Raw genomic sequence first — 14,358 nt, forward strand, 5'->3', positions numbered from 1 at the left:
TGTTGCTCTGTTGGTGCTCTTCATCAAAAGCCCACTCGCCTACAGAACCATTGCCTGTGCGCTTTATCTGTGATGCAGACCATGTGCTTCGAATAGCAACCAGCTAAATGCCTTTAAAATCACACAGACACACTGATGCACTTACTGTCTTACTGGTGTCAGGTAGCATTAGTGCAAACAAGATGCTTATTAGCCTTGCAATTGATAATTGGTTACTGGCAACCACTGGTAACGGGGCAGTGCAATTATTGTAAATCCCAGCTCTTGCATCAATTAGATCCACCCGACAGTTTAAATATCCATCCATCCAGTTTGTGAACCGCTCGTCTATTTCAGTGTCACAGGGGAAGCTCGAGCCTATACTGACTGCCCCAGGGCAAAAAGTACAATAGATCCTGGACAGGCCCCCGGTTTATTGCGGTCCGAGTTTTGAGCACATTTGTAATATTTTATTTTTTCAGCTTTGTGCTGTGACTTTCCAGCAACAATGAGAAACAAATAAACTCTGATTTGTCTTTCTCATAGGTGTATTAAAACGATCCATCTCTGAGATCTGATTATTCTTATCTGGTTAACAGTATTGCACTTTTAATGTACTTAGTCGATGGAATTTACAATGATCATTGGATTTCATTTCAGGAGTATTACCATACATTTGGCATGCAGTATGTGCTGGTTAAATGAAATTAGAGCGGAAATGTTGCCTCTGAGCTATCCCCCGAGGGATTCAATAAAGAAGTGTCTTATCCTGATTCATATTTATCAGTGGTGCGTGCATGCATTTAGAGAAAAAGAGAAGAAGAGAGAATGAACTAATTCTCGCAACATGAGCGTGCTGAGTGATTGATCATGTGGACCGGGGCCGTCTAATGTAACCCCGCCGACCGACACTGACTGGCTTGTGACAGCTATGATAAATGAAAACCCACCGGCCAATGTCTTACTAATGGATTTCCATGTACTCTTTGTACCTACGCACACACACACACTCTGGCACTCGCATCTTACTTTCCGGTAGTGATGCTTGCAGGACACGAGTACGCTGGCGTATCCAAGCACACTTTGAGTAATCATATGAAATATTTTTATTTGATCTCAAAAGTTATATTGTGTTTTAGAATTTATTATTTAAAATAAATAAATAAAACATTCAAGCCTTTGCTGAACTAATGACTTCTTAATCAGTTCTTGAGAAAATGTATGAACAATTTGACAGTCAGTTTTTAAAGTCATTCATTAAGAAACCGTGTCCAACCCCAAACATAAATCAGTCAAATCGTGGCCATTTAATGTCAAGTAGTATTTCAGGCTGACTCCTAACAGTTGGGTATTTATGCTTATATTGTTTGTTCTTTATTTTCCAAGGCATTAACTGAAACAGCTTTGGTTTCTAAATAATGCTTGTGCTGTGTGTACAGTTTGTTTTCAACTTCGCAATAAATATGTAAAATACATTAAAGAGGGCAACAGGATGCATGAGAATGCAAACGAGATCGTGTTGTGATGAATGTCAGTGTGTGAATGTTGATCAGTCTTTATAAATACAATAGGGCACACCAATTACCCCCATCTTCAGAGGACCCCTCAGGGTTTCTTCCATTTGTAGCAAAAAAGGCCACAGAAATAAATAGGGTCTTATACCATGGAAGTAGGAGGAGTACACCATGATGGATTGATCTGCTCCGTCTGCTCCTCAGAGTCAATCAATCATCTTAGCTTTGGTGCTGTTTTCGATAGGAATTTTCCACACTCTGTTTTGCCTGCAGCCACAGAGAGCTGCTTCTGGGTTTGGATAACCAGAGGGCATTAGATATCTGATTACACCCCTCCTCTCAGTTGTCATCATTACTATTTGTCACAGAATAGAGATAAGGCTGCTAGAAAACAAACTAAAAACAGTACTTCCCCTTCACACAGAATGAAGGCTTGAGTTGCATCTGAAAACACGCTCGGTTTCTGCACGCTCTTATACACCACGGACAGTAAATGGTCGATAGTAGGTCATATATAAGCAGTGTGAGTCTTGCTTGAAGCTAGCACTACCCCGTCGATGACAATATAAAGTATACGACAACAAGACGAAAAACACAGCAGAGGGTGTTTAAAAAGTGAGATGGTATTATAGCTACAGCCATGACACTGCGACCTCATCAGGACTTCAGTGCTGGAACAAAGGGAGTACTATTACAAGAATGTGGCTTTAAAATTGATTTACCAGACAGAAAGCTCCACATCATGTTTCTCTACATTTTTTACATTAAATGCTTTTAGATTTATGGCCAAAGAGTGTGACTTCCATCATTCAGTCAAGCCAAGTCACTCATCTGTGCTAACCTCATCGGCTAATTCATACAGGCATGGAGACGAGGTGAAAGGCAAACGGTGAAGCGGAGAGTTTTGCTCTCATGCTAATAATGTTGAGCAGGGTAAATGCTGTCAGAACTGAAACTGCTCAAGATATAAATAGCTGAGTTGATGATTGAAACAAGATTTTAAACAAACCAGTTGATGGAGAGAGATTTAAATGTCTCGACTTGTTTATTCTTTTTTGCTCCTGTTGACTCGGGAGAGGCAAAATGCCTCCTACCCACATGATGGAGCAGTATTAACTGCAACTGAGGACATTCTTGGGCGGTGGAAGGAATATTCGAGGGTGCTTGCATATCCTTGAATATACTTATTTTCTTTTAGTTGTTCAGCACTTTTGTCAACAGTTGCTTTGGCGGGTTTTTGAGCCTGCTTATAAATAAATTGAATTGAATGTTTTGCGCTCTTGGAAAATGCGTTTGACTGCATCCTTTAAGTGTCCTGGGGGGAGTACTTAGAAGTATGAGGTATCTGGCCTGGTATTGTGGCCTGTTTGATTCCTGAAAAACGAAAACGTTTTTATTGCTGGCAATAAGTCAGACTCATTCCCAGTAGGGTGTTGGACTTCCAATCATAATTTAATTTCTGAGGGATTTCAAGGCACAGTCAATGGCCACAGGATGTCCACAGGATGTTATCTTTGCTTTTTGTGGATGATGTGGTTCTGTTGGCTTCATCAAATGATGACCTCCAGCTTGCATGATGAGCCCCAAGTCTCCCCAAGTCATGAGTGAGAGAAGCAGGAGTTTGACAGTCAGATTGATCAAACGTCTGCATGCATGTGACACTGTTGTAGTAATGACAGACCTGAGAGTAGAAAGCAAGGCTCTCAGTTTCCCAACCCTCACCTATGGTTGTGAGCTCTGGGCAGTGACTGAACCAATGACAGTAGTGGAAATGAGCTTAATCTGAGGGTTGGCTGGGCTCATCCTTAGAAGGATGTTGAGGAGCTCAGTCATTCAGGAAGGAGAGGTGAACCATTATTCCTCTACATCAAAAGGAGACAGTTTTGTGTGGTCTGGGCATCTGACTAGGAGACCTCCTGAACACTTCTAGGTCAGGTGTTGTAGTTGTGTCCTACTGGGACAGACCCAGGACACCCTTGGGACATTGCATCTGTCAGCTGTCTTGGGAGTGCCCCACTGGCCACTGCTATAGGAGGTGGCTGGGGAAAGGATGCTGACATGGACATGAATGGATGGGGGATTTATTGTTATTGCAACTTTCCTTCCAGATAAAATAAGCTAATATAGAATATGCTAAGATATAGAGCTATAGAATATGCTGTAGATATGGAGAAACATTTTTTTGTTACTTTGTTTAACGGATGATTATGTGAACAGAGTGACAGAATCAGTAGTAATAACATTACTGGGCTAAAACTGCAAAGCATTGAGGTCGAATTAATGTCCAAGTGGAGTTTATAGCTATGAAACATTTTCACTTACACAAACTAATTTTATCTGTTGTGAGTAGAAAAGTATTGAGGTCGTTCTAGCAGTTTAACACAAAACATTAACAAAATCACAGCGTCTGTTGAGAACAGGATCTGAAAAAGTTCAGTTTTTCAGTTCTGTGTTGTCACCTAAAGGCATGGTTGTGATTTACATATTTGGCGAGCTTTGAAAATAATTCTTCATAAAAATTGAAGTCTTTGATGTACCTGGTTGCTGAATGGTTGCATCAGATCAATCCAACCATCTACTCTAGGCTAAGTTCTCAGAGATGAACAGCAAGCTTTTTCGTCACCTCTCCTACTTAACCAGTTCAGTTTCCACACTATTGCATTTTTTCACCTCATCTACATTTTCAGCCCGCAAGAAGTTTAATTCTCTGCCGGTTTAGTCCCACTTTCTTCTTATTAAACTTCCAAACCCCAATTTGCCTTTAAACTCTTACACAGTAATTCATTAAGGGTAATGTGTATTCTTCCTTTGTGCCGCGCTGTCTTTGTGGGCTTCAGGTCCATTTGCATAATATTTGGTCATATGAGAATGAAAATGGACCGTGCAATCTCTCATAAGGATGGAATAAACATCCGTTAGCATTTCTCGTTTAGTTTATGAAAGGAAATAAATGGCTTGAGATTCACAAAGACAAACACTCGTGCATCCACAGTCACTGCAGACAAGCAGATTTTACACTGTGACATTTACGCAGAGTCGATGCAGGAAGCGCACAAACTCCGGGAAATCCAGCAGCAGCTGCTGAATGTTTGCAATAATCAGTATACAGGTTCTTTTATTCCCCTCTGGTGGTTGGTTCCTAAATGACTTGACTTTCATGTTACAGTGACTGGTGCTTTGTAGCGGATGCTTTAATCTCGGAGAGAAGATGCTTTTCATGTGGGCCACACAAAGCTGTTTTTGTATTATCATTCAACATCACTGCAGTAATTACTGAAGCTCGGCGCGAGGGAGACTTTTATGTTTTAGTTTTTATCACACACGCTGTCAAGTTGCTGTTGCTAACCACCACATTAAAGGTTTAGAGTTAAATCTCAGTAGTTATCCATCTTCGAAGACTTTGACTTATGTAGCAGGAAATAAAGTAATGATTTGTCGGTTATTTATTCTACTTTCTACTTTTTTTCTTTTCAAATCTTCTTTTAAACACCCTTTTAAAAAATTAGTTGAAATGCATACTGTCTTAGTGGACAGATTACCGCTTTAGGGATTAGTTACTGTAAAAATAGCATCAGTGTTAAAACAATACTCCATGCAACACGCTGATAGCTCATGTATATGCATATAATAAGATAAGAGGTAGCAGTAGTGACTTGTTTTCCACCCATACGTATACTAATTTTAGAAATTTAACCGATAAAAATGTATTTTGCTTCACCGTGGAGAGGATCGACCAGCTGTATAAAGAATACACTGGGAAAAAACCTTGTCCACACAAAGAAACCTCGGGGTGGTCTGAGAAAGACTTGCAGTCACAGTGGAAAAGTCAGAAATAGCTTTATTTGGTTGGATGTTGCGAATTGTTGGACTGATTTGTTGTTGTGTGAATAGTTGACAGGTACTGCATGTTGAGATTTTTACCTTTTCACCTCATATCCTGCTAAAAAAGAACCTAAAAACAAGCAGAACTTGTCTCCGTGCATAACTGTGTTTTCTCTGATTTTTGCAGGTGGCCTGAGAGGAGCATCCGTCGTTGACTCACTAGACACTCTGTACATTATGGGTTTGATGGATGAGTATAATGATGCCAAGGAATGGGTGAAGACCAGCCTGGATCTAAATTCGGTGAGAAACTCATTTTAGTGTCAAGTTTCTTTTTTTTTTTTTTTTTTTTTTTTTCGCATTTTACTTTCGGGCAACTTGGGGGCAACATCCTCCCCTCCATCAAGCTTAACCACACTCTTACTACATAAGCATAATGAAGTTTTCAGCTGTGACCGTGCATGCTCGATTGATTTCAAGCTGTGCTTTTGTGCTTTAACAGCGACATTGTGTCCACTGAGTCTGACAGTTTTCCAAAGCTCAGGACATTCCAGCAGAAATCAAAAGCTTCCTGTGTGGCCACCAGCCACGCCGTGTTACCGACTGATGAAATTCTCTGCCTCCCTGAAAGGTCTTTGTGGGGCAGAAAATGTGATAAATAAAGGAGAGAGTGCTGGAGCAGGGTTTAAAGGGTGTTGTAGATTAAAAAAATGTGGGAGAGAGGAGGCAAAGAGAGGCCATGACCCTTTCATTGAGCGAGTCTGTAAAGGCTGGGTTGCAAGCAGCGTGGGTTGCCAGTTCTGATATCATGTTGAATTGAGTGAAAGCCAGTGGAAGTGGCAACCAGGAAGGGCTTTTAGGGAGTTTGCTGCTAATAGGTAATGTGTGAGCCTGTTTGTCAGTGTGTGTTTTTTTTTATGCTTTGCAAATGAAAGGGGTCATTTCCGGACCAACCTTGTCAATAAAATGTGGTTATGTAATAGTGTGTAATTACACAAAGCTTGCAAACACAACTATGTCATTATGACTGTCATCATGGTAGGCTACTGTAGACGCTAGGCAGTAATTATACCAATTCACTGCCTGTTATGACAGCACGCCAAATGTCTCAAGTTGAAGTTGTTTTGTTTGTTGACAGTTAAGGCCCCAAAAACACTTGTTTATTATGAGTGTGTTGGTGAAGAAAACCAATCTTAACTACATTTGACACGTGTGGCATACTGTACATGATGCTAGTAACACTGAACTCTATTTGAATAATATGCAGTCAACAGCTCTGCTGGAAAGCAGAGGCCTAAAAAACACTTCCACTGCGTTTGAGATGCGCTTTATCGCAGCACGTTGTCGATCACTGACAGATACGAGGCCGTAAAGAAATGCACAGTGATTGTTATTGCCTGCATATCAAAGCTGTTATTTTTCTCACTCATGGCACGCACAGATGTCACTGATACATACCAAGGACTTGGAATGAGACGTGACACACACCCACACGCAGTTAATACAGCGAATGGCCTTTTCCAGTGAAGAGAGAAAATTCTTAACTATGACTGCAGCTGTGGCTGCTGGTGATGGCCAGTAATTGCAGCTGCTGACAAACAGCCACAGTGTCACCAATCATAAAGACAACAAACGCGGGTTTACACTTCACAGTGCACTTTGTCAGGGGTGTTATATGCCACAATTTGTTAACTTCACCACTTCCCGTCTTCATCAGCGGTCATTGCAGGGCAGAGGCTTGCAATTATTCTCTGCAGGAAAGTTGAAATTATTTACATGTCCTCATTAAAGTGCTGTTCTTTGTCCTGTAAGATCTGATTACTTGTCACATTTTTAAAAAATATCTCATTTTCCGCCCAAATTACGGCATTTCAAGTACAGTAAACTGTGCACTTTAAATGCAAACACACACAGTGACTTCTACATCTTCTTTCTTAATGTCGTCATTTTGATAATGAACTAGTTTTTGCAGTTTGAACATATAAAACATATAAAACAGCACACTGGCTCATCATAGGGATTGTCAGATTCACTTCACCAAGCTTGTCGAGAGCCTACAGAAATTTTTCTGATGACCTCATTTTTTTTTCTTTTCTAAATGCCACTTAAGGAAATACATGCCGCATAAAAGCAAAGGCTGGAAAAATGTAGCACATAAGGTCAGTAGTTTGTTTATTATTATAAGAAAACAAGCAAGGAAGTAAAAAAGAAAAATAAAATGCTTTATTTTTCTCAGATTTAAGAAATTGTTTTGTTGCAATCCTTAAAAAAATTAAATAAAAAAATGGAATGTATAACAAATAGAAGTGTTTTAATTAGATTCATTATAACATTAATTACAAATAATATATATATAAAATCAGTGTTGCATTACACATTACTTTACCATTGTGTTACTTCATTACTCTTGGGAGAAAGTTCTTCACACTACTCGTAATGTAACCTTAAATGCATAGTCACATAATTACCAGTTATCTATATAAACCTGAGGCTATAGTCGCACACACTGACAGATTTTTCTTTTAGTGTTAAAGTTCGAACAAAAAGCTAAAAGCACAAAGTGAAGTTGAAAACCAGCTGAGAGAGGCTTCAAAACGATTGCCTGTGCTAGCCTTGTGATAGCATGCTGTTTGAAAGAGCTAATGTTGTGTTAACATTAGAATGCACAACAACATAGTAGTGATAATGTAATGTGATTACTTAATTTGCGCTGAGTCATGATATTACTGCACTAGCAAAAAATGGAATGTGGTTAGAGCATTGCATTACTTTGTAAAATGTGACGCCTCACACTGTATATGACAATTTTTATAAGAATTTCAAATTACTTATGATTTGCATAAAATAAAGTGTAATCTATTTCAGTTAAAGGTGCATACAGTAGTACAAGGAATGGAGCAAGGACACACGGGGATTTTCATGCTCACATTTTTCTTTTAATTACATTACTGTCAGCAGATTCAGCCAGTCACACTGCAAAGCACTTTGTTAGATTTATCAGCTCAGGCCTGTCTGTCAGCCATAGCTCGACACGTTGTGACAGCTGCTCTGTAACTTGTCAGCAGTGAAACAAGGACAGAAGGAAGAGGACGGTGTTACACTAGCACAGACTTGACAGTGTTTGCAGCAGGTTTCAGCCTCTTCGCCGAGAAACTTGGACATCAGCTGCTCATTATTATCCCGTTTCTACAGGATTTCTTCTTTGTGTCGGAATGGAACCAAACATACCCACGTTTATATTTTTAACAAATGCACATAGTAATACAAAACTCTGTGTCATGTGAACAAATTAAATTACTTTGAAGCATCGACAAGCTTCGGATGCATATCTGAATGAACAACTCAGCAGACAGACTGGCCATGCTGGCGGCTCAGCCATTTACCAAGACAAAAGGAGCTCCAGAGTATATCTACCCGTGTTGGCCTGTGCCATGCTTCTCTACAAGCTGTTGTCGCATAAAGACTGAACAAGTATTTGGCAACATCATCACACATCAGCACTGAGGCACTTATTGAGTCTGATGAAGATTTATTTATGTAAAGAATGGTTTGGTCAGTATGACGACTAAGTTTCAGTTAAGTAAAGCAGCTGCCCTCTGTGAGCTCATCAGACCTTTTCCCATTAAAGCGAGTAATTAGGTGTGATTAATGTCGACTTTAAGATTGGACTGTATTCCCTCATGTTCCCTTCCAAATTTTATTACGCTTTCAGAGCCTCCCTTCCTCCATTTCTGCTCTTTCACTTAGTTATTTCTAATCTCTCCACGGCATTTTCTGTCTGGCTCAGTTCTTTTCATTCATCATCGAGAAATCTATGTGTTGAGTCTGTTAAAGCAAAATTGTGGCAAGTGATCGCTCTGATCCAGTTTCATCATGTTGCTGAGTGTTATGGAGGGATTGTTTTTGTCTGTTTGCTAAGAATAAATGCATTTTCAGGTGATGACCCTTTAAGACAGCCGCCCCCAACCCCCGGGAGTCGTTGTTTGGTACCAGGTCGCGAGAGTTGAGGCTCGGGTGTGAAATTTATGGTTTTATAGGGGTTTTATTGGTTTTTATTGTTATTTTTGTATCGTTTTTATCATTAACTCGGTTTTCCTGGGTCTTTTCCCGTGTGTTATGAATAAGTCTTCTTTCTTTTGGTACCAGTACTGGTTTTATTTTGTTGTATTTATCCAGGACACCTTAAATGCTGATCCGTGAAAATATTGTCGAACACAAACTGGTCCCAGTTGGGGACAGCTGCTTTAAGATGACATGAAGAAAATGTACTTTAAGCCATTATTAAAGGAAGATCTTCTTTCAGATCAATTAAAATCACTAAATATTTGATTATGTCAGGTTGGGTTTGATAAATCATCAATAGGTTAGGCAATATATATCATATATGATTATTTTTATATTGATCAATCATGATATTAAGGTTTTCACACGTACTGTAAAACTTCTTAAATTGCAAGGAGATTAAAAAAGAAACCAGAATTATTAAGTAGTGTTTTACCTTTTTTTTTATTCATGAGATTTTCCAAATGTCAAGAATAGATGTGTTAATACGCCCAACAATTCATTGTTTATATTATGCAAACGTATAATGTGATCTTTAAACTGCACTGTGTTCAAGGTGGACTAATGTGTACAGTAAGTAGAAGTGCTGTCATATTAATTATCCTTCACAGAAGCTGAAGTGTGCACATCTTCTCACTAAAGCTCAGCCTTTGGTGATTTTTAAAATTACTGCTCCTTATAGATTGAATCTTCCCCCTGTGATTTTGCTGATGATTGCTATGAAGCCTCTTTAGCATTACTAGAAACATCCACCAGCAATAAGTTCTTATTTACCACATTGACGAATCTCCAGAGCCCCACCAGGATGGCGAAATGACTGGATAATATGCACGCTCAGGCCTGTGATTCCACATCTCAGATCAAGTTAGTGTGAAATCTCCTGGGTGTTATTGGTAGAGACTGGAGTAATGAGCTGTATTTTATTTTATTTTTTATATGTCGTGGCATGTGCTGCATTTCTCCATCCCTGAACGATTCAGTAGCGTGGATGTTGGCATGTGTAAGCCGAGTGCCACTAAATTGGACAGAGTGCGTAAGAGGAGGGAGCTTGTTATTATTTCTGAAGGGAGGTCGAGATGCTGACAGTCACATGCATACACTGCAGCCTGCCAGTGTGGTGTCAGAAGAAGGAAGAAAGAGCTGTCAGATCTGGACATGATGCCATTTTTCTGACCTGTTAAGAGTACATGGTGAACTTAGTACTCCTCAGCCGTCTCAGGTGTGCTGTGGCTCGTCTCTTCTCATGCTCTGAAGAGAAAATAAAAAAAAGTCAGACTTTTGTGGGTTTGTCTAAACTGTAAATATACTGGCGATGTGGGAAATATGTGCATGGGAGCTACTACTACATTTCATATTTTACAATTATTATATTAAAAATGGCATATTTTAGCACAGTAATGGCTATGGTACCTATTATATTTTTGCATCTTGTTAATGGTTATATGTATGAAAGCCCATTTCCGCCACTAAAAAAAAAAGTATCCATAACTGGAAATTTCGAGTTATTTTCTCGAAATTTTGATTTATTAACTCAAAATTTGAGTTAGCGCTGCCAATCAGTAATCTATGTGAATGATGTCATTTTTTTGTTACCAGGAAGGATAAGGCGCAGAGGAATGCACACTTAAAACCGGATCGTGAGCTACCAATGTATAAATTGACGCTTTCCAGAGTACGTTTGCTGATAGTAACGCCTTGTGATTCGGCTAATAATGCAAGGATATAATGTGAAGCCATGCTGAAAATACTCAGCAATTTGTGCATTCATGACTGGCTGTAAAACTGGTAGCTTAGCTGTAGCATTTGTAGCTGAGGGCTTCAGGTTCCGGGTTACAAGGAAATGACGTCATTCACGTGATTACTGATTGGCAGCGCTAACTTGAAATTTCAAGTCAAGTCGAAATTTTGAGTTATGGATATTTTTTAATTTTTTTAAGTGGCGGAAACAAGCTTCCACATATATATATATATATATGTGCATATATATATATATATATATATATATATATATATATATACATATATATATATATATATATATATATATATATATATATATATATATATATATATATATATATACATATATATATATATATATATATATATATATATATATGTGCATAGATTTGTGCTATAAATCTTCATTCCCACGTTGCAGAGAGAGATGTGTACTTGTGTCGGTGCCCTCACATTTGTTTCAGGTCCCCTGCTGTTAGCTTATGTAACAGATAATTATGACTAATGATACTAATTGATAATGTAGTAGCGTTGCATCCAAGTAGTGTCAGAATTGTATTAATAACACTCTGCCCTTGTTCTCTTGTCAGTGCTCTCTGAAGCAAACACTAAATAGTGGGTGAGTGATTGAACACACGGACAATCCAAGCACAAGCTTAGTCTTGTTTATTTTGCAGTTTTTTTCCCTCTGCCCTTGTTTAGTTTTGTGGTTGCTTGCTGTGAGCCCAGTAGGGGTTGTTTCAGTAGCAGTGAAGCAATGAGTGTTTTCTTCAAACTGTGGTGGAAGCTGAACAAGCGTGCCTCACCCCAAAACATCCAAGAAGAAAAAAACAATTCTTCAAATCTCCCTAAAGTCTTTTCTGTCAGCTCGAGATATCGGCATTAGCTTGAGGTCTCACTTTCATTACATCCAAATCAAATTTGCAGCTGCATAAAGCACGGCGTCGAGAAAATAACCAAAGTGTATTTATACGAGTGTCGTTATAATCCAGATGTAATTGACTTTTTGGTAGAATGAGCGCAGATACATTGCACATTGTTGTTGCTGTTAATCTTTTGAACCTCGGTCCGGAGGCCAGAAAGAGTTTGTGCTGCCAGTCCAGATACAGTTTCAGACACATGGGATGCACTCCTTTCACAGAGCAGAGAAAGTTTGGTGAGAGACTAGAAGAGAATGAGCAACTTCATCAAGTATTTCAGAGACCGCCAGCAGCGTCCCACCAAGTACTGAACAATGCGGTGTATCTACTGTGTACACATGTGCAACACAGAGCGAAACCTGAGAGAAATGTGTGGTAACTTTTATTACCAGAGAAAAAACGCTGTTGAGTGAGTTCAACTTTGCAAATGCCTCAGGCAAATATAGAGCGCTTGTGTAGGTTGTTATTCTAAAATATTTTAAGCTAACAAAGATATTCTGACTATTTTATGCATTTTCATGATGACAGTTCTTAACTTGGAGATGTCATCAGATTGTTGAAAAAGACAAGCGGTGTTCCCCACCATATTTTTAATCTCAAGGCTTGTAAACCAGTCTGTTTTTAATCAGTTGTTCGTGGGTTATTTTCCAAATGCGCGCTCACATTTGAGGACAAGAAAAAGTGACATTAGTTGGTAATGAGGAGACCTGGAGCAAGGTTGTTGTTTACCTCCAGAGAGCTGTTTTTTGACCCCCGCTGACACCCTGTCTGGACTAAATTAGACACAACTTGCTTCTAGTCATGAAGGCGTCTGAGGAAAAAAACGGTGTCATTTGCAATGCCGAGGGACGGTTCGGTAAAGACGCCGTGCCCCTAAGCTGAGGTCAAGCTGAGCTGACATTCTGTCCCAGGATGCGCAGGGCAAAGGACGTTTTGTGTGGGTAGTTCATCATTACGGATATTTACCAGCACATTTTGTATCATTCATGCACTTTTTCCCTGTGGAGCCATTTCGCACAGTCAACCGCTGACACTGGATTCTGGCTACTACAGCGGGAAAAGGGTTGGCTTAGTTTCACAAGCTCTGATTTACATGTAGATGTTCTTTAAAAATAATATTGAATATCTTAGATGTTAATATGGAAAGATCTCTGGAATACTAAGACTTTTTTTGAAAAGTGCAAAGAGGTTGCACTGTAATGTCTTAATAAACACAAAGTCTATGACTATGTAATAATGACACTCTCAAAAAATGTTCATATTTCAGTTTACCTCAGCTCTACATAAGCAGCACCTGTTTTCAGCTTAAAGGCTGCAATAAACATGGTGCACACCACCTACACAGCACCACACTGCAGGTAGACAAAGTGTGCAACAAGCTGGTGATCATAGCAATTCACATATTTGATAAGAGGGTGATCAGATAAGCTAGGAGGAAAGCAGTATAAAGGTGGTGTCTTTATAAATAATTCAGAAACCAAATTTTCTTAGAGCAAGGAAGTTGCTGGATGTTAGCTTTAATTTAATTTTCATGCTACTAAAAAGACATGAAGACTGTTATACTGAAAAAAATAAATATATAATTGGTGTGTTAATTAGCTGTCTTAATGACCTAATCTGCATAACTCGATGTTAATATATATATCAGCATGAATACGCTGAAGCATTAAGCAGCTCAAATTGCTCTTTGTTTTTTTTCTTGGCAGTTTGGGAGTTAGCAGCCGCTGAGGAAAAAGTGAAGGATGTGTCTCAGTCAGCAAGGCCAAATACAGTGGGAGGTATATGATGAGAGACAGAGGCAGACAGTTAGACACAGAGTCAGGAGGAAGGAAGATGGACTGCAGCAGGCTGAATAATAACAGCAGAGAGAGAGTAGAGCAAAGTCCCATGAGACCCAAGCATTATCATAGAAGACTCTGTGGGGGAGCTACTGCAGCCCCCAGGAAAGAGCAGAGACCTGTGCACGCAAGAGTTTTGTGCGTGCGTGTGCATTTGTGTGGGGAGACGGCATCAAAAGACAGAGATGAAGCTCTGAAAATAGACAGATGCGGGGAGACCAATATTCTCTGATGGTGGCGTGATGGGTTGGGCTGTAATTCAGCTGTAATTTATCACTGTGGCAGTATTTGATGAATTATGCACCAGGCTGTTGATTTACAAGTTTATGCATTTAGTGGAGATGTTTTACGATACAAGTGCATCCTCTCTTTTGTGTGTACACATGATGTTCGAGGTGAAGTTGGATGTGCATTAATTACTCAGGTTAAAAAGAATTTTCAAAGAAATAAAATGATGAAACTTAAAACATTAGCCAATAATAT

The 14,358-nt window shown here is 39.3% G+C and overlaps 1 protein-coding gene across 2 annotated transcripts in view; it reads left to right on the forward strand.

Annotated features, from left to right (window-relative positions):
• LOC102196925 (mannosyl-oligosaccharide 1,2-alpha-mannosidase IA) overlaps positions 1-14,358 on the forward strand; it is a 181,281-nt gene that overhangs the window by 97,930 nt on the left and 68,993 nt on the right. For both annotated transcript variants that reach the window (XM_005736070.1, XM_005736071.1), the window contains exon 3: positions 5,503-5,618. In XM_005736070.1, the coding sequence (XP_005736127.1) occupies positions 5,503-5,618 (116 nt within the window). The remainder of the gene's footprint in view (positions 1-5,502; positions 5,619-14,358) is intronic.

The sequence above is a fragment of the Pundamilia nyererei genome, unplaced genomic scaffold (assembly GCF_000239375.1).
Source record: "Pundamilia nyererei isolate P.nyererei 1_Seehausen unplaced genomic scaffold, PunNye1.0 scaffold00067, whole genome shotgun sequence".
Taxonomy (NCBI): domain Eukaryota; kingdom Metazoa; phylum Chordata; class Actinopteri; order Cichliformes; family Cichlidae; genus Pundamilia; species Pundamilia nyererei.